Here is a 20,585-nt window from a genome sequence, read left to right as displayed (position 1 = left end):
TTTGGCCTGGTAGTTTGGCTTGATTTATTTGGGGGCAGGCCAGGGAAAGTTGAGACATGCAGGGGTGGGGGCAGGAGAACCATCTGGACAAGACCCTACCCACCTTGGGCTTCAACTTCCTCATAAGCAGTGGCCTAGAATATGGGAAGCCAAACTTTATACCAAACATTATATGAAAACCCTTGTTCAGGAATTGAAGGAATTACAGATATATAAGTTAGGATTTCTCTTGTGGCAGATCCTAGAAAATGAGCTGTTTGTTCCCTGCAAGACAGGAGACAGCAAGGGGCCCCCTACAGAGGGAGTGTTACTTCCTGAGCTGGAGTTCACCCTGAGGCATCAAGGTTAATAGTTAAGGGTAAACCAAATTCTTGCATTTGTGAACCCCTCCTTTCTGAGTCAAGCAGAAGGTTTTCAATAGAAAGAGCTTGGCTTCGTTTGCATTTAATTCTCTTTGTGATTTACTTCCTGATAATTTTCGATAAAGATACAGAGAAGCTTGACTTGGGGTCTTCAGTGGAGAACTGCTGGCCCCCTGTTTTATGCTCTCTGCTCTATCACATTCCTGGCTATTTGTCTCTTTATTAATAATTATAAAATTATTCCATTCTTTGGGACCCTCGGTCTGCAACAGCCTAGGTGGCCATCTAGGGTGGCATCAGTAGTTGGCATCATGTATCCCAGCTCATGGTTTTGCCATTCCCCAGCTTCCCTCAGGAAGGCTGGAGGGCAGAGTGAGACAGAGAGTGTGGAGGGGCAAGGCAGAGAGAGCTGGCTGGGGTCAGAGGTCAGCTACAGGCCTCAGGGTGGCAGCAGCGCCCTCCAGGGCCATCACCACAATGCTGAGCTGCCTCTGCACCTCAGCCCAAGGTGCAGACCCAGGTGCTGTGCTGTTGGCCCGCGAGAAGGCATTGGCAAGACCAGGAAAGGTGGTTACACTTCCAGTGCGGGGTGCCCAGAGCACGTGGCTGCCAGGAGAAATAAGGAGAGTCAGGACCAGCGGAGTCGAGAAAGAGGGGTGCCTCAGGCTCAGCAAGATGCAAAATACCCCCATCCTGTAGCTGACACTAGGCTTTGTGCCCGTTCCACGGCCCTGCTGAAAATGTGCACTTCCCATTTCCACCCTGGAAATACTGAACCTGGATCTGCGGTTTAACAAGCTCTCCAAAAAACCAGGAGTCTTGTTAAACCAGAGATTCTGATTCCCCATATCCAGGGAGGATGGCACATCTCAACAGGGCACTGGGCCTAAATCAATTCTGTTACAGCAGTGGAGATGGGAGGCAAGGCAGGTTCTTATCCTGGCTCACGGGAGACAGGACATTCGCCTCCCCATCCCGAGCCTCTGGTTCTTACAACTGTTTGAAAGGAAGCCCTGTGAGATCGTGTACCGCACAGCCTCCTCCCGGAAGATTTCAGCCCCAGAAGCCTGATGCAGGGTCACCATGCGTCAGAATCCACAGTGGCTTTGTGTTCTGGTTTGGCCCCAAAATGCTGAGCATGCTCTGCAGACAAGCCCCTCTGACAGCTTCCCCTCCCGTGTCTGAGGCCCGCTGGTCATTGCCCTGTTTCACTTGGTCTCCCAAGAACTCTGAGACAGGCCCACCTGTAATAACGCTCTTCGGGGAAGGCACGTGGGTTCAGGAAAGTCCGTTCTAAGAGCATCAGCTGGTCATTGAGCATCCGGACCTGCAGGGGGCTGGGAAAGGGGGAGTCCTGCCAGTCATCCTAGAGCCAGGGGTCCAGCCCAAGCCCTGCATCCCAGGATGACCACCCAGGGCCTTGCTCACTGGGGACTGCCTTTTTGCAGCGTCGCTATGTCTTGATTTAGGACCTCAGCTGCCTTCTCAAACTTCTCCACAGCGCTCACTAGGGGTCCTGTGGGGAACAGTCAGCAATTAGGCCTGTCCTGGGGTGCAGGGCTTTCCTGCTTTGCTGTGACAGGCCCATACCCAGGCTGATGCCCTGCTGCTCCAGCAGGGCCCCGAGGTTCTGCTGGGCGGCCTGCAGGAAGGTGCGGAGGGTCTCGCTGTAGTCGCTAACGTTGAGGGGCAGGAAGAGGCTGTCACTCAACCGGAGCAGCACACTCCCTGCTGTCTGGGCCACAGCCCTGTGGCTGCTGAAGTCTGCAGAAAAGGGTGACAAGGTCAGGGCTGGGTGCACACTCCTCAGCCCCAGGAAGCCCCTTGTCCCTCCTTACCAGGGTCCAGGAACTTTTCCACATAATCAAAGGTGTCGAAGGCTGTGTGATAGGTGGGGTAGATCCGGGCTGAGGTCTTGCTCTGGAGGAAAAAGGCCCAGAAGGCAGAGGCTTGGGATAGGCAATGGAAGGAGGTGTTCCTCCAGTGAGCTACCTATACAGGTATTGTTCGGTCACAGGTGCTACACAGATACTGCAAGTGCATTTCTAGACCCCCATGATGAAGCAAGTAACACGAAGTGAGTGGTGAATTGTTGGTTTCCTAGTGCTAGCTGGTGGGTTAGTTATAAGGAGATAGACAGTCTCCCTCCATGCAATTTACTGCCTCTGAAAACCCACGGGAGGGTCAGCTGTGAGTTGGTTCCAGCTCCACGGTACACAACGACAATACACTATTAAGGAAGCCCTAGTGGCAATCTTATCTTACTTGGATCCACAATTAATACCCTTAGTACCAGCAGGGGACTGAGGAGATGCATTACACGGGGAAACTCTGCAGTTAAGGACTTCTCCAAGTTATTGAGTAATGATGTAACTTTGAAGACTAAGGTGCATGTAATTCAGGACATAGTCTTTCTGATCACACTTGCTGTGCCTCTGAGAGCTGGACAATGAAGGATGCCAGGAGGATTCATGCCTTTGAGCTGTGGAGACCTGAAGAGCACTGTACATCCCATGGACAGCCAAATGAACAAACAGATATGTCTTGGAGAGGGTGTAGCCAGAGTGCCCTTTAAAAGCAAAGTTGAGGAAGCTTTGCCTCACAAACCCCGGGCATTTGCTGGGAGGGGCTATTCTTGGAGAGGGACATGATACTAGGAAAGGTAGTGGGTCGGCGAAGGAGAAGAAGCCCCTCAACTAGGTGGACTGACACAATGACTGTCACCACGGGCTCTTGTGTGTCAGGATGTATGAGGATGGCGCAGGATAGAACAGGCTTCAGATCATTTGTTCATAGGGTTGCTATGAGTCATTCTCGACTCATCGGCACCTAACAACAGTTTCCTAGTCGTCATGCTTGGAAAGGTGGTGGAGGGTCAGTGAAAGAAAGGAAGACCCTGGAGATGGACTGACACAGTGTATGGAGCAATGGGCTCAAGTATATCAGAAATTATAAAGATGGCGTAGAGTAGGCCATGATTCATACCTACGGTTCGTAGAGCCGTTACGAGACTTAACAAGTGACCTAGTGGTAAGGAGTTGTGCCAATCCAAAGCCACTGATGGGCAGTCTCCTCCCATGTGATTTACTGCCTCTGAAAACCTGCTGGAAGGTCAGCTTGACAGAGTGCACAAGAACAAAAGCAGGGAGCTCTGGTGGCCTAGTGGCAAGAAGCTGCACTGCAATCCCAGAGGAGCGCTGTTCAAATCCACCAGATGCTCTGCTGGAGAAGGAGGGACAATCTCCTCCTGTACCAGTCAGATCCAATTTGACGGTACACACAGAACAACACAGGCTCTTAAGTGTGCACTTGCATTGTGATGCATTTGAACTAAGAATGACCACAGGGGGCACAGCCACACGGAGTGAGCACGCTGTCAGAAGACATGCCGACACCTGCTCCACACAGGGTTGCTACAACCCTCCAATTTGCAAATGCTGTATGTGCAAAGCTCAGTAAAGCAGGAAACAATGTAGCGAGCAGTGCCTGTGAGGTTGGGTCTGCAATTTCCACATGTGTGATTTGCTACAGCAGAGGAAACAGAGGGGTCTGGTCAGCTGCCTAGTGTCACACAGCTAACTAGTGGCAGAGCTGGACCAGGTGCCAGTTTGATGTGGAGGAGAAGAGCCTGCACTTTTGGAGTTGGATGGATTCAGACCTCAGGTCTACTACAGTCATGAGCCATTTGTCGCCACACTAGGAGTCACAGACGGGACATGAGGCCTCTGCCGCTCACCCTCCCCAGCCCCAAGGCCATGCATTCTACACCGTGAGGATCTCAGGTGCACTTTACACATGTAAAGAGCTCTGAAATCAGGATCTCGCAGTCAGTGTTACCCTGCAAGTAAGAGGATCTCAGGTGAACTTTACACATGTAAAGAGCTCTGAAATCAGGATCTCGCAGTCAGTGTCACCCTGCAAGTAACTGGCAGCCTTTTTTTTCAGAATTACTGGTAGGTGCCATCAAGTCATACTGCCCCTCCGATGAGTTGTCAGAAAATGCCCGTCATTCGCTCATGGAGCAGCTGGTGGATTCAAACCGCTTGCCTTTGGGTTGGCTGTGTAACACCTTATCCACCAGGCCACCAGATTTTCAAAGAAAGGAGAATGGTGCACAAAATGACAGTGCAACTTACCACCAGTGCTCGCTCCATAAAATAACATAGATGGACATACAGGCTCAGAGAGGGGAAGAAACTTGGCTGAGGTAACAGCTGCTGAGCCAAGGAGCCAGGTTCAGTCTGCATCAGAGCCGCTGGAGGAGGGGTGGGCTCTCGAAGGCAGGGGGCCGAGAGGGCCCACTCACCCGGTCATAGGTGTAGGCGATGTCCATGGAGGAGATGCCCAGGAAGTGGAGGAAGGGCGCGTAGTCACTGCCAGCACCCAGCGTGCCCAGGCTGCGGGAAGGAAGCGGGCCTGGTTGGAGAGAGTGAGGTGGAGGCTCACCCTCGCCCCCTGCACAGCCTGGGGCTCACCTGGGAACCAGGCCATACACCGAGCTGCTGCGGTTGAAGTACCGAATCCAGTTATCATAAACGCTGAGGCCTCCAGGGCCTGGGGCAGGGATCTGGCCAGAGTAGAGCCCAGCCTCAGCCTCCATGGTGAGGCCCACTCCACCCGAGTCTCCAGCCCACTCTTGAGTCCACAGCCATTACTGGAGTGGATTCTGACTCAGCAACACTTTAAAGGTAGAGTAGAAACCCACAGCGGTTCCAAGGCCGCCATATTCTCTCCCACAGAGCAGCTGGTGGGGAGCAACCCCCAGCCTTTGTGTTAGCCACCAAGTGTTTAACCTCTGTGCCACCAGGTCGCCTTACTATACCTACCCCTCACATACTGACCATCGCATTATCCCACAGTTCACATGACAACGGTGGAAAACCTACTGTTTTGCTCATTGAGAATATCTGTCTTACATCAACAAACTTGCAGTCAGTGTAAGACGATGTGTCTAGTTGGCTGGGCCGGGCCCCTCAGCCGTTTGACAGGCACGCAGTATTGTCATTTGGTAGTTATATTTGGAAGCAGGAATGGCATCCACTTCCTAAATAACATGCCTCCAGAAACTCTATGAACTTTGATAAATGTTGACGGCTGTAGAGGGGCTTCAGGCCTTTTGTTCATAGGGTCACTGTGAGTCGTGCTCAACTTGAAGGCAATCAACAACAACAACATAGTGATGTAAGGGACCTCAGGTGGCCTAGTGGAGAGAAGCTGCACTGCAATCCCAAAGGCACAAGGTTCAAGTCCACCAGCAGCTCCGCTGCAGAAGGATGGGAGATGGGAAATCTCCTCCCTGCTCTTTATGGCCTCTGAAAACCTGCTGGAGGGTCAGCTATGGGCTAGCTCTGACTTAACAACACATGACAATAAGGTACTGAGTGAGTATTAGTCACAAAGGTCAAATGGGTTCTTATTCAAACTCCATTTTTGCAAACTGATAATTCTCACCTGACAATCTGGCCTTTGAAACCTAATCACGTAGCTAACCATCCATCCGCCCTGCCTCTAGCCCCTTCCCTTCCCACCTGTTTAGTGGAAGAGAAGACGACACTCTGGACTGGAGGCGTCCCCTGCACCCTCAGGGAGGCGTTGGCTGCGGGCAGAGCAGAGGGAGGTTGTTCAGACTGCACGCTCGCCCAGCACTCACTCGCACACGCCTGCCATACCAAACACACCATACCAAACACACCATACCGAACACGCCATACCGAACACGCCATACCGAACACGCCATACCGAACACGCCATACCGAACACGCCATACCGAACACGCCATACCAAACACTCCATACCAAACACCGCGATGTCCACGTTGATGTAGGCCACGGTGCGCTCCTGCAGCTTGCTGGAAAATTCCTGGAAGAGAAGCAGCTGAGTCAGCTGGGGTTCCTCACCCTGGGAGGCCCCTCAACCCCCCTACTGCACTTACCTCTGTGAATTCTGTGGAGCCAATAAGCCCGAACTCCTCAGCCCCCCAGCTGGCAAACACGATTGATCTGCGGGGTCGCCAGGTGCCTAGAGAAGAATGAGGAGTTGGAGGGTAAGGTTCTCCAATTGTGGGGTGCCTTAGTGGGAATACACACACACACACACACACACCCCCAAACACCAGCTTCCCTTGGCCAAGTGGTCTATTATGCACAATGTTCTGCCTCCCTTCTCTGTCCCTACGCTTGGGGAAAACCACTGACCCCCACCACCACCTCACTTCTCTCATGCAACCTGGGCAAAGTCACCCTCAGCTTCCACGAGGTGTTAAGACGGTTAACAGCCTCCTCAGGGCCTCGTCTCAGCATATCCCTGCAGAGAGGCACTGCTCTTGTCTCCACTTTACACTTGAGGGAACTGGGCCAAGTGAAATGTCTTGTCCAGTGTTACACAGCTGGTCAGCCGCAGAGCCGGCTCTCACCTCCGGGTTATCCTTTCCAAACCCTGGCCCACACTGCCAGTCCTGCAGCCTCTGTGCTCACGCTGCTCCAGTGGACTGTGGCTTGATCTCTCACAGCTCAGTCCGCTGGCTCCCCTCTGTCCAGACCCCTTCGCCCTCCATCCTGGGTGCTTCTACTTTGCTCTCACTTCTGGCTACAATTCAGTCCCCTTGACCTTCCTCATGCTTTCATTTTAAATCATTAGTTTTAAAATTATTAGGCAGTTGCATACTCGCAATTACAAATCCTCACATTTATTCCTGCCAAAGAGTCAAAACATGAATCGAATCACAGAAGCCTCAAATAAAGTCAAATTTAAAAAAAAAAAAGTCAAATCAAGGGACAGTCTGCAGAATACAGTCAGGACTGTGAAAAAAAGCAGCTAAAGCTGGAAGGGGACTTCGGAGGGAAAGGGACTGTGGATGAAGGAGAGGGCCGAGAAGTGCAATGTGGTCCTGCATTGGATCCTGGGCCAGAATATTTTTTTCTGCCCGTTGTTATGTTGTTATTGTTGTCATGTGCCTCAATGTCAGAACGGACTCATAGAAGACCCCTCAGTGAATGGGAGGAGATTGCAGAGCAGCTGGTGGATCCGAACCTGTTACCATTGGGGTTGCAATGCAGCTTCTTACAACTGTGCTGCTAGAGCTCCCCATTGCTGTAGAGATCATCATAGGGAGCTCTGGTGGCCTAATGGTAAGAAGCTGTGCTGCAATTTCAAAGGCACTCGGTTTGAATTCACCAAATGCTCTCCAGGAAAGGAGGGGCTGTCTTTCACGTGTGATTTACTGTCTCTGAAAACCCGCTGCAGAGTCAACTTTGGGTCAGTTCCGACTAGACAGCACACAGGAACAACAGAGATCATCACAGGAACAATGGCAAAATGGTCAGTTTACTGACTGATCATTATATGATGGTTGCGAAAAAAGAATGTTCTTGTTTTAAAGACATTTACAGCGATGTGTTTAGGGATAAGAGGGCAGCTTTTCTGCATCTTTTAAATATTTTAGAAATATTTAGAGAGATAAAAGGCAAATATGGTAAACTAGTATTCAGAGCATCTAGAGGAAAGGTATATGTAGAGTATTGTATTGTTTTGCAGCTCTTTGCTAACTGTGAAACTATAAAACAAAAATAAAGAAATTCCATCACTGTAGTTGTTATGTGCTGTCTAGTTGCCTGCTACTCATAGTGACCCTATGTCCAACAGCCTTAAACCCTGTTCTATCCTGTGCCAATCTTATTGTCTCTGACACATCTATCCCTATTACCCCAGTCACTGAATCAATCCACTTTATCAAGGGTCTTCCTCTCCTGTGCTGTCCCTCCACCCTCCCAAGCACGACATCCTTCTCCAAGGACTGATCCCTCCTTGCAACACGTCTACAGTATGTCAGATGAAGCTTCAGAATCCTTGCCTCCAAGGAACACCCTCTCTAGGATGAACCTATTTGTTTTCCTAGCAGTCCATATATTATTCAATACTCTTTTCCAGCCCCACAGCTCAAAGGCATGAATTTTCCTTCTATCATCCCTAGTCATGGTCCAGCTTTCTGATGCATAGCAAATAATTGCAACCAATGGTAAATTCCAAAGGCCAGCCCTCCCTGCCTAGCCCACCCACTGGGACCCTCTGCGTGAATCTCAGCCACAGCTGTGGTTTCATGGACCATCTCAACTCCCTTGGTTATATCTCAAATCTCTTTCCTGACCTGGAGCCTCTCTTGCACTTCAAAACCAATACACAGAAAAACCAAATTCATGCTCTTCTCCCACCTGTCCTCACCAACCCCATATTATTTCTCATAAACAGCGCCTCCATATACCAAACTGCAGACTTCTTGTTGTTGATTGATATCGAGTCAAGCACGACTCATCACGACCTATGAACAAAAGACCCAAATATAACATTGTTTCTCCAAGTTCATAAAGTTTCCAGAGGCATGTGGTTGAGGAAGTGGATGCCACTCCTGCTTCAAAGCCTGTCTTAAACTTGGAGCTCCACCAAACACTGTCCACGATGGACAGCCATTATGGCATTTGACACCCCAATGGCACAAGGTTCAGCATCACAGCAAACCAAGATTACCTCAGTACAGCAAATTGACAAAAGAGTGCTGTACAACGTAGAAGAATGTTCCTCAAACACATGAAAAAATGTTCAAAATCCCTAACTCTAAAAGAGACGCAAATCAAAACAACTATGAGATACCATCTCACCCCAGTCAGAATAGCAAAATTCAACAGGGCAGCAAACATCAAATGCTGGTGAGGTTGTGGAGAAACTGGAACCCTTATTCACTGTTGGTGGGAGTGTAAAATGGTGCAACCACTGTAGAAGGCAGTATGGTGTTTTCCCAAAAAGTTGGAACTCGAAATGCCATTTGACCCAGCAATTCCACTACTGGGAATATACTCTAAAGTAACAATACCCACCACCCAAGCAGATATATGCACAGCCATGTTTATTGAGGCTTTGTTCACAATAGCAAAGAGTTGGAAACAACCCAAATGCCCATCAATAAACAAATGGATAGAGAAGCTGTGGTATATTCACACAGTGGAATACTATGCTGCATTGGAAAACAAAGAACTCATGAAATATTATACAAAATGGGTGACCCTTGAGGACATTATGCTGAGTGAAATATCTCAGTCACAAAAGGACAAATACTGTTGTAAAATGGGACTGACATTGGGGTTGGAAGGAACCTAAGAAAAGAGGGGATAATAATGTATGCTGCATTGTAATAGATGAGGGAGAGAACTGTTTAAAAGGAATATAGGATTAGGTATTATTTTCATGACAAGATTACAGAAAAATACATATTAAAGTGGACTGTAGACTAGGGGGATTGTATAACAATGAAATAATTTTTTTCTACAAAGAGAAAAATGAACTGGGGGGAGGGGTGGGAAGGGAGGAAAATGTGCAACAATGAATGAATGGGGAAAATTAAATGGGGAAAATTAAATGGAAAGAATATGCTGTAAAAAAGATAGATGTTGCATTAAAAATATTACTAAAAAAAAGAATGTTCCTCCAAAATATAATAACACTTTTAAATACAAGGAGGTCCAACCAGAAGTCTTGTTTATTATAAACAAGAGACTTAAATAAAAAAACCACCAAACATTCCACACCAACCCTCAACCAAAACAAGAGCGCCCATTTTACAGAGTCCAGCCGCTTCACCCAATCTCCAAAATGAGAAACCCACAAGCCCTACGCTCATTCTTGCTTCACAACCACAGATGCCAAGGCCACTCAGATCCCTTCCCACCGTCCACAGCCCAGTATAAGCCCCCCAGTCCCTCCTGACCTGACAATGGGAATAACTTCTACCTGGTCCTGCCACACAGTCCTGCCTCTCCACCCTCTTCTCCCCTTGGCAGTAACTGACAATGTGGGCTTGATTTTTGTCTCTCCTGATAAAACCCTGAGCTGGCAGGAAAATGCTTCCTCCCAAGGGCGTCTTCGTCTTAATCCCTGGAACCTCACTAAACAGCATGGCAAAGGGCCCTGAGTCTGGAGATAGGACTAAATTTACTAATCAGCTGATTTAAAGATTATTTTGAATCATCCAGGTAAGTCCCAATGTAATTAAAAACAAAAGTCATTGCCACAGAGTCCATTCCAACTCACAGAGACCCTGAAAGACCATCTCCCCGGCTTCGTGGGCTGTACATCTCTCAGGCAGCAGACAGCTACACCTCTCTCCCGTGGAGCAGTGTGCAAGTTCCAAGCAGTGACCTTTCAGTTAGCAGCCGAGCACTTTAGCCACGTGCCACCAGGCTCCCCAGTGCACTCAGACAACTGCCATCGACCCAATTCTGGGTCACAGTGACGCTCCATCAGGTTTCGGAGGCCGTAAATCTTAACAGAAGTGGACCGCCTCACCGTACCCCCTTACAGTGGCTGGTGGATTCAAACTGCCAACCCGTTCAGCTAGCAGTCCCAGCACATAACCCACTGTCCCATTAGGGCTCCTCCGGTGTAACTGCTGTTATTGTTGTTATGTGTCATTGAGTCAGAACCAACTCGCCGAGCCTCCAGCGGGCTTTCAGAAGCTGTTACTTGCACCAGAGAAGAATGGCCATCTTTGTCCTGCAGAGCAGCTGCGGATTCAGACCACCTGCCTTTGGGCTGGCAGTGCACCCTCCTAACCACTAGGCCACCAGAACTCCCTATAATGTAACAAAGAGATTTTAGGAAGTTAGAAGAAAACATAGAAGAATGCCACAGCGCTGGCTCTGAGGAGGGTGCTGGGATGCCACCAGCGGAGGAAGGTGGGCGAATTCTGGAAGCTAGAAAAGGCTCAGGAGCCAGTTTCCCCAGAGCTTCATGCGGCCCTGCTGACACCTTGATTTCAGTGCACTGAAACTCATGTACCCCTAACCTGAGTGGCTGTAAGATAATAAACTTTTATTGTTTGAAGACACTTAATGTCTGGTCATTTGTTAAACTGCAAAAGAAAACTGATCTAGCTGATGTCACACTGTCCTCAGGGAAAACTCCACACTCCACAGCAGGACACCAGGCCCCATGGCCTGTCCCATCTGCTTGTCCCAACACCCTGGCCTCCTTCCCACAGCAGAGCCTTCTCCTCCAGGCCCTTCCTGAAGCTCAACTCTTTCCTCGGAGGCCATCCCTGAGGCCACCAGCACCTTGGATATTTTTTCCTACCACACAGATTGTCACCGTCGTGTCCCTGGTGCCTTGAACTGGCCTAGCACACAGTGCCACGTGAGACATTTGCAGAGATCAGCATCCCCAGCCGGTCTGCAGTCCGCTGAAGGCAGAGGCACCTAGGTCAGTTCATTCACTGTCCCACAAGGGCCACTCAGGCCAGAGCTGGCTTTCCCTTGGTCACAAGCAAGCACTAAAGAACTGACATGGATAGAACACCCAGGGGCTTAGAAGGACCTGGCCAGAAGTGCCCCCTGGGGTAGGCCCTGACTGGGGGAGAGGCTCACCCTTCTTCAGCAGGGTGCCCAGGACGCGGGAGAGCTCCAGGAGGACTGCGGTGCCGCTGCTGGGGTCCACGGCCCCGTGCACCCAGCTGTCACGGTGGTTCCCATAGAGAACATAGCGGTCTGGAGGTGAGATGGGGGGGAGTATCAGCAGCCAGGAAGGAGGGGTGGAGGGGGCAAAGGGTGTGCAGTAAGGGGCTCACCGGGCTCCACTGCCCCCCGGATGATCCCCAGCACGTTGGAGGAGTTCCGCAGCTCCAGGCGGTTGTGCACGCTCACGTTCACCTGGCTGGGGAAGTGCAGGTGGGTGCACATGGGGACCAGAGTCTTGGAGCCGCACCCCCCCCCCCACTCAACTCAGGGCAAACAGCCCAGCGAGGGCCAGGAGTGGCCAGCCTCGAACCCGGAGCCTCGGGTTCCAGCTCTGCTCTTTATTCTCTCATTCACCCTGGGAATACTTATTGAGCACTTTGTGTATGCATTTGGCTTGGTGGCAAGGCATTACACTGCCAACTCAAAGGTATGCAGTTTGAATCCACCAGCTCCTCTGAGGGAGCAAGATGGGCAATCTCCTCCCATGTGATTTACTGGAGGGTCTGCTATGGGTTGGTTCCTACTCAACAGTACACAACAACAACAACAACAAGAAGCAACTGCCATACTAGCTTCTTCGGGACAAAGGACAAGACTGCTATGGACAGGTTAAGTCTGTAAGTGCGGACCTAGGCTGTGCAAGGCGACCCTGGCCACCAGGGGTCACTGCAGGGACGCAGTGAAGGAGGGTCTGACTTGGTACTGAGCGTATGTGTTCAAGAAAGGTGGAAGCAGACTGGATTGTGGGAGTCTGAGACGGGATGAGGAGGGACAGAGAGGGGATCCCTTGTGGGCCCTGTATGTGTTTCACTGACATGTTTGCCCAGGAGAGGTTGGAAAAGAAGCAAGGCCACGCTTAAGGGAAAGCCCAGAATGTGGGTGTGGGAGTCATGAGGAAAGAAAAGGGGGTTTCCACTGTACCCCACTCACCTGCTCGCTCCAAACTCCCCATCAGACCGGAAGCCACTCCCCAATCTGTATTCACAGCCCAGGGCCCCCTTCCAGGCATTGGGAGCTATCTGTCCCTGAAGGTTACTGGGGAGCAGGGAGGCGATTCAGAGTGGGTAGGTGTTAAAATATGGAGTCCACTAAGAAGGCAGGAGGGGACCCCAGGGCACAAGCTCACCAGAGCAGGACTTTCGCATCCTCAAAGCCAATGGGCTGGGTAGGAACTGGGGGGAATCCAGTGGCAGAGGCAGGGTCGAGACGGAAGGAGGAGTGGGTGGCTGGGAGGTAGGGAGTCAAGGGGTCCCCAAAATACTCATGGTAAGAGCCTCGCTCCACTCCTGAGGGAGGCAGTCCCCACGAGTTGGGGAAGGTCTCGCTGGGCAAGCTCTGGCCGTCATTGATGTCAGCAGGGTCTGTATACACCAGCACCCCAATCACCCCATGTTTGGCGGCATTAATAGCCTGCAGAGAGCAAAGGAAGTCAGGAATGAGGGGCCTTTCCCATCCTCCTCCTCCTCCCTGCTAGGGACAGCTATATCCTCCCAGGAGAAACGGTGTTTGAACGTCCGGCTTGCAATGCAAAGTGCAGAAAGAAGACAGATGTGGTCAGCTGGATGAACAGACCATGGACAGCGCCCAGCAGTGGAGGCAGAAAAGGCCAGGACTCCCAGGTTCACATGCACTGACCCTGAAGCCTGCCAGGCTGCATTAGGGTGAAAAGGTCTGGCTCAGAACAATGGGTCCTAGTAGCCAGCACTTAGGTCAAAAGGAGGAAGAAACAAGACTATTTGTATGTGCTTCTCCATCTGGGTAATAAAAGTTGTTACCCGTTTGGAAAATCTCAAACAGAGAAAGAGTTTTTTTAATTCTATACTTTTCCTTTCCTCACGGTCACAAATGAAAAGGAACTTTGCCCCCGGATGGAAAAATACTGATAAAGTCCCACCTGAATTTGATTTAGATGATTCAGAAGATGAAATTTGAGGCTTAGAGTTGATTTAAGACTTTGAGGATGCTGTGATGAGATGCCTGGGTTTTGCATGTGGCAGGGACGTGAGTTTTGGAGGGTGAAAGGTAGAAGTTATTGATTTAATTATGTCATTCCAAAGTAAGAGTTACAGATTCTGAATTTATATGCTTGTGGTTACAATCATGTTTGGGGATAGGCTGTCTTTGATTTTGTTTGGGGGTTTTTTGTGGCTGTTTTGCGGGGATTTTGTCTTTGCTAAGGAGGTAGGATTTTGGGGCAATCTCTTTTGAGAAGTTCAGCTGCATAGGGTTGAACTGCTAATCCAAGGGTGGTCCCTGCCTGGCTGTTTGAATCATGGGCGGCTCCAGGAGAGAAAGGTGGGCAATCTCCTCCAAGTCATTTACAGCCTCTAAAAACCCGCTAGCTAAGGGCCAATTGGAAGTCAGTTGCAGCCCGAGGCTGAATTTTGAGTTGAGGTATTTTGGGTGTGTGTTTTTTTTTAATTTTATTATTTGTGTGTGTGTATACTGTCAAATCAGATCTGACTGATAAAGGAAGAGATTGCCCCTCCTTCTCCAGCAGAGCATCTGATGGAATCGAACTGCTTACCTCTGGGATTGCAGTGTAGCTTGAGTTCTTTTGTAAGATAGAAAAGAGACTAAACAAGCAAGTTAAAAGGAGAGATCGGAGAAGAGAGATGCAGACACGTGGAGCCCTCCGAGGAATCAGCAAGCAGAGGCTGAAGAGGCAAGGCCCTTCCTCCAGAGCCAACCGCCTCTGCAGTATTCATAAAACCAGAACAAGTGGTCTAGGACATGACCACTGATCAAAACTCCTTACTGCAAGAATACTGTAAAAACTTCTTATACACCACTGTCCTCTCTCTCCCCTAAGCCCCCACAGTCCAAGACAGGGAGACAGATCCAGGAACCTCTTGGCCCCTGTCTCCTATATACAGGTGTATCATAAATCTGCTTTTTCCACTTAGAAAAAAATAATAATAAAACTCTCTGGGGCATTTTTACTCTGTCACATGGGGTCGTAATGGGTTGGAATCAATTCCACATCACTTAATAGCAACATACCTTTTCATGTTAACAAAATCCCTTGGAACCATCATCAGGTAATTAAAAATGTTAATTGAAAAACAAAGGGAAGGGGGCAGCAGAGGAGATTTAAGCTGAACATCTCAAAAGACTGCTTCTCAAGAAGACTGAGCCCATCCCCTTATTTCGCCAGAGCTCAGAGAAGTTAGGGAAAGCATATGAGCCACACAGCAAGTGGTGACGTAACAGGAAGACCAGGGGTCACTGAGTTGATTCCTGCTTACATGGCCCCATACGTGTAGAGCAGACCTGCACTGAGGATTTTCAGTGGTTGGCTTTTCAGCTCACCAGGCCTTTCTTCCAGGGCTCCTCTGGGTGAACCTGAACCACTAGCCTTACAGTTAGATAGTAATCAAGCACCTGTTTGTGCCAATCAGGGACCCCGAGCTCAGCTTTTGTGCGCCCGCTTCCTAGTCCCCAGTCTAGGATGAAGCCCACCGCTCAGTACTGTTCATCCTCCTCTCCTCGCATGGCCAGTCTCTCCCCCCACCCGGAACCCCCACCCTGGGGGCTAATGCTCACCTTGTTCACCCGCCCTACTCCCCCGTAGCGGGTCAGGGCGATGGTGCCGTTGAGCTGGATGCCCCGAGCCTGCAGCTCCTCAAAGTCTTCTTTTGAGCCGTGGTTGGCGTAGACGAGGGGACCCTGGGCCCAAGAGGAGGTGATCTTCATGGTGGGGCTTGGCAAGAGTAGGGTGGGGGAAGAGAGGGAAGGCTGGGCGATAGCATGCAGGGCGTAGATACTAACACCCCCCACCCCCCGCCCCCAAACGCGTGCGCTCCCTGAGGGTGCAGTCCCAGTAGATTTCTGTGTCCAGGTCCGGTAGCAAGCCCAGCCTTGAGGAGGAGCCTTTAGTGTTTGCCGACTGACTATGTGATGGACAAAAGGAGGAGTGAGTGTGGCTAACTGAGTCATTCTGAATACGGAGCCCCAGGTGGGGCAGAGTGTGGAGCCGCTCTGGGAGGTGCCAGGCCGAGGGGGGCCCTGGAGGAAGGGAGAGGGTGCCCTAGCCCACCTGCGGGGTCCCGGGGGGAGCGTAGGCAGCATAAGGGGGCACCACATCCGGCCCCGCCTGCTCTCCGGTCAGGTTTTCCTCGCTCTGGCGGCAGGTGAAGAGGACGTCCCCAGAGGAAGCATTCACTGTGGGGGACACAGTGTCAGGGCTGGCCGGAGGCCCCACCACCCCGCAGGCTGTGCCCAGCCTGGGCAGGGCCTCACCCACAGTCACGCGGTTGGGCTGCTCCTGGCTGGGGAAGGACAGCAGCACCTCGTATGTGGGGGCCTCGGCCGCGTCCAGGCCTGACTCTGGGTCCCTCCAGCGCTGCAGCAGCAGCTGCACGAGGGCCTCGTCCCGTGGGGTGGTCGCCAGGTGTGGCTCCCTGGCCAGTTCCCTGCGGGTGGGAAGAGGGCAGGACAGTGTCAGGGAGGGGCCTCGGCTCACAGGGTCGGGGGTGGGCAGGTGGGCACGCCTCTCACCTTAGGTTCTCCCGGATCCTGCTGGCCTCTAGCTGTCTTATGACAGAGTCCAGGATCTTCAGGTCCAGATCCTGGTCCTGGCCTTGAACCACTGGCGAGGCAGCCTCTTTGGGGATGCCAAAGTGGCCCAGGATAAGCCCCAGCCCCAAGAGGGCAACACCCCCCAGTACCAACAACGGCCACTTCATTCTATGGTGTCTCAGTTAATGGAGTGGCTCGGGTTGGGGCTCCTTATAAATGGGGTGCCAGTCTCATTAATCATTATCTTGTGGGTGGCGTTGCCTTTTGACCCTCAGCAGCAATGGAAGGGAAGTCATCCTGAAGCTAGAAGTCACTGTGTGAGGGCAGCCCATTCACAGCTGCCTCGGTTCCCACCTTGTTCAAGTTCACACAGGGACACTGAGGCCCGGCTGGGCTGTAAGGTCTTACCCAGAGTGTCCAGTAGGACAGAGGCCACGCCGGACCGGGAACAAAGAACTCCTGTGTCCAGAGCAGACTGAGTCCCTGCCCACCTCCACTGCCACGCTCCTCTGGGTGTCACCTCATCAGCCCTGTCTTCTTGGGCACCTTTGAACACTGACCTAAGGTGCATGGCCTAGGACAACTTACTTAGTTACTTGTGAAATGGGGTTAAGAGAACCTACTTCCAAAAAAATTGTTGTGATATTGGCACTAAAGAAGACAGCATCTGTCGAAATGACCAGCTCAGTGCCTGGCGTACAGTGGGAGCTCAGTAGATTGGCTACTTCTCCTTCATCTGACCCTCTAAAGAGCAAAAACCAGAGCTAAGGGAAGGAGCAACTTGAGGAAGAAAGTGCATCTGATTCAGGCCATGGTCTTTCACATTACTAGCTATGCATCCGAGACCTGGACAATGAATAAGGATGACAGAAAAAGAATTGATGCCTTTGAGCTGTGGTGTTGGAGAAAAGCACTGAACATCCCATGGACAGCCAAGAAAATAAGGAGATATTGTCTTGAAGAGGGTGCAGCCAGAGTGCTCTTTGGAGGCAAGAATGATGAGGTTTCACCTCACATACTTTGGACATATTGCTAGGAGGTGCTTTTCCTTGGAGAGGGACATGATGCTGGGAAGGGTAGAGGGTTGGGGAAGGAGAGGAAGAGCCTCAACCAGGTTACTGATAGAGTGCCAGCTGCCGTGGGCTCTTGTGTGTCAGGAAGTGTGTAAAGATGGTGTAGTACAGAACAGGGTTCAGATCTTCTGTTCATCGGGCCGCTATGAGTTGTGTTGGACTCGATGGAACTTAACAATAACAACAAGGGAAGGAGGAGGGCCTAGAATGCTTTATTTAATCCTGAAGATGGTCTCATTTATGGGAGGGTATTACAGGGACAGTACCCCACCCTTCACTGACACGTGGCCTCCTCCCACCCCGTGGTCCTCTGTGAAATCCAGCCGTGCACCCACACACCTACCTCCTCAGCAACAATCCACACAGCCAGCCCTCCTTCCCACGCACCCACTCTCCTTAGCTCTCTAGCGCTGTTACAGCAGAGGCACCATGAGCCGATGGCTTCAACAAACAGAAACTTATTCTTGAACTGTTCAAAAGGCTAGAGATACAAACTCAGCGCATGGGCCTGAGGCGGAGGAGTCCTCCCTGTCTGGCCACTCTGGAGGAAAAGCCTTGGCTCCATGAGCATCCACAGGCCGGCATTCCCCGCAGATCTCCCTCACAGGAGACCCTCAGCACAAGGTCCCACGATCCTCGCAGACTCCCCCACTCACAGGAGACCCCCAGCACAGGGTCCCACGATCCTCGCAGACTCCCCCACTCACAGGAGACCCCAGCACAGGGTCCCACGTTCCTCGCAGACTAACCCACTCACAGGAGATCCTCAGCACAGGCTCTCACGTTCCCCGCAGATCTCCCTCACAGGAGACCCCCCCTCAGCACAGGGTCCCACGTTCCTCACAGATTCCCCCACTCACAGGTGACCCCCCAGCACAGGGTCCCACCTGGTAGTTCTTTCTTGGTGATACTTTGATGACCTGGTCTCTGCTCACTTCTCTCACTTTCTATCTCTCCTAAGACAAAAGGTGGATTCCAGCAGAGCTTCCCGACTAAGGAGCGGGTCTGGCCATCCACTTCTGAAACAACGGGACCGTGGGAGCCCTCTGAATAGCAGCAGAATATGGTCCAGTAAAGCACCAGGTGAGTCCCTCAGGTAAGAAGACATTAAAAATATCACCAGGAAAGTGGTGCCTCCTCAAAGTAGAGGGACACGGATAGAGTGAAGTTCTCACCCGATAAAGGACCTTCATCGGTCACGTGGCAAGACTCAAAATGAGGAGAAACATCTGGAAACATCCATTAAAAATTGAAATGTGGAAAACAGGCAGTGGTAGAAAAATGAAACAATGCACCAGGAGAGGGATATGGTAAGCATTAGTGAACTGCCATGGCCATTTTGAACCTGTAATCAAATGACTTACTGTGCTGAGAATGAAAAAGTGAAAAGGCATGGTGTCATATTCATTGTCAAAAAGAACATTTCAAGAGCTGTCCTGGAATGCAATGCTGTCATTGGTAGAGTGATATCCACACACACACAAGGAAGACCTGTTAATATGATTATTCACTTACATACACCAATCACTAGAGTCAAGGATGAAGAAATTGAGGATCAGGCATGCTGCGGGGAGAGGTTACTCTTTGGAAAGGGATGGCATGCTTGGTAAGGCGGAAGGCCGGTGGAAGAGGAAGATCCTCAAGCAGATGCATTGACGTGGTCACTCTGACATGGGCTCGAGTGTGTCAGAGATCGTGAGGTGGCTCAGGATAGGACAGTGTTCAGATCGGTTGTTCATAGAGTTGCTATGAACTGTACTCCAACAACAACAACCAACGTCTGCAATGTGAAATTGATGGAACATGCAGTCAAGATGCATTAATAATAATAATAACTGGTGACTGGAATGCAAGCAAGAAGGAAACAGAAAAGAATTCACTCACTCATTGCCATGGCATCAGAACCTAACCACAGCTGACCTTCCAGTGGGTCTTCAGAGGCTGTAAATAGCAGGAGAGTGTCCCTCCTTCGCCCAAGGAGCAGCTGGTGGGTTTTAACTGCCTGCCTTTGAGTTGGCACTGGAATTCCTTACCCATGAGGCCACCAAAGTCTTTGTAACAGAAAAGAGACCACAGATCACATGCATGATAGAATCTTGTATAACCAATGACTTACAAATGTCTTTTATAAAAAATATAAAATATTAAAATATAAGGGTAAAATACAAAAAATAAATGGTGACTGTGCACATGGCATTTGACTGTGTGGATCACAATAAATTATGGCTAACCTTGAGGAAAATGGGAATCCCAGAACACTTGATTGTGCTTATGCAAAACCTATATTTAGATCAGTATTTAGATTTAGAGGAGTATCTGACAGACAAGCAATTTGTGGAGCAGTAAAAGATAAATCCCTCATTGTGGAGTTAACCATTAGTTACAGTGTTGTCCCTGCCCTTAGCCCAGTGCCTTGACCCACTTATTTCCCAGCTCCACCCTCCACCAGGATACCCTTTCACTTCTACCAAATCCCTTCAGAATCTATCTTCCATTGTCCAACCCATGATCTGACAGCTTGAATCTGAAGCTTTCTTGGCTTCTGTGATTCCGAACATGTCAACTGCTGACAATTTTTTATGCTGTGTCGAGTGTCTCTTAAGTTTAGTTGTACTGTCTCCGAAGGGAAGGTGATGTGTCCTGTAGAACTCCTGTATAGATTGTATTTTTCTTCTTCTTAGCCTGAGGGCCACAGGCTCCCGGTTCTGCCCAGCGGTGTGTCCCTCAGTCTCCCCTCTGCACCTCCCAACCAATTTTGGCTCCGCCTCGGTGCTTTGTACCTGTGGGCGTGTCAGAAGCTTTTGCCTCTAGTCACTTCTCTATTGCCTGGCCTCAACTTCTGCCCGTGCAGCTTCCAGGCTCCTGGTTCTGCCCAGCGTCGATTGGCCATCCACTTCTGAAATAGCAGGCCTCTGAAAACCTTATGTACAACAGAACACACATAAACTAATAGAAAGGGCAACCTAGGTAGAACTTTCAAGTATGGAAATACAAAGGAAGAGGAACAGTTGTAAGCAGACACTAGTGACTGGAACATGGAATTTGAGAACCATGAATGTAGGAAAATTAGAAATTGTTAAGAAAGAAATGGAACGCATAAATATTGACATACTAGGCATTGGAGAGATGAG

At 50.4% G+C, this 20,585-nt stretch overlaps 1 protein-coding gene across 1 annotated transcript; it reads right to left on the bottom strand.

The window, feature by feature from the left end:
• Positions 1-781: 781 nt before the first annotated feature.
• On the bottom strand, positions 782-16,548 carry NAALADL1 (N-acetylated alpha-linked acidic dipeptidase-like 1). The gene is made up of 18 exons (XM_006901458.1): positions 16,361-16,548; positions 16,103-16,275; positions 15,900-16,024; positions 15,407-15,529; positions 12,987-13,270; positions 12,791-12,895; positions 11,971-12,056; positions 11,771-11,890; positions 6,295-6,380; positions 6,158-6,221; positions 5,891-5,958; positions 4,838-4,929; positions 4,669-4,759; positions 2,201-2,282; positions 1,953-2,126; positions 1,791-1,878; positions 1,607-1,699; positions 782-968 (listed from the first exon to the last, which is right to left on the bottom strand). The coding sequence occupies exons 1-18, from the start codon at positions 16,546-16,548 to the stop codon at positions 782-784; spliced, it is 2,229 nt and encodes a 742-aa protein (XP_006901520.1).
• Positions 16,549-20,585: the final 4,037 nt, after the last annotated feature.

Source organism: Elephantulus edwardii, unplaced genomic scaffold (assembly GCF_000299155.1).
Source record: "Elephantulus edwardii isolate Elephantulus edwardi_28Jun2011 unplaced genomic scaffold, EleEdw1.0 scaffold00328, whole genome shotgun sequence".
In the NCBI taxonomy this organism is placed as follows: Eukaryota; Metazoa; Chordata; class Mammalia; order Macroscelidea; family Macroscelididae; genus Elephantulus; species Elephantulus edwardii.
This window is presented reverse-complemented; position numbering and strand designations above follow the sequence as displayed.

What these genes read in the sequence shown, in the direction of transcription:
- NAALADL1 (XM_006901458.1), bottom strand. Translation starts at nt 16,548, where the DNA reads ATGAAGTGGCCGTTGTTGGTACTGGGGGGTGTTGCCCTCTTGGGGCTG. An exon ending in GAGTAGGGCGGGTGAACAAG is followed by an intron (nt 13,271 to 15,406) that starts GTGAGCATTAGC and finishes TGCTCTCTGCAG; the next exon opens with GCTATTAATGCCGCCAAACA. An exon ending in TCTTCTCTTCCACTAAACAG is followed by an intron (nt 4,930 to 5,890) that starts GTGGGAAGGGAA and finishes TACTCTGGCCAG; the next exon opens with ATCCCTGCCCCAGGCCCTGG.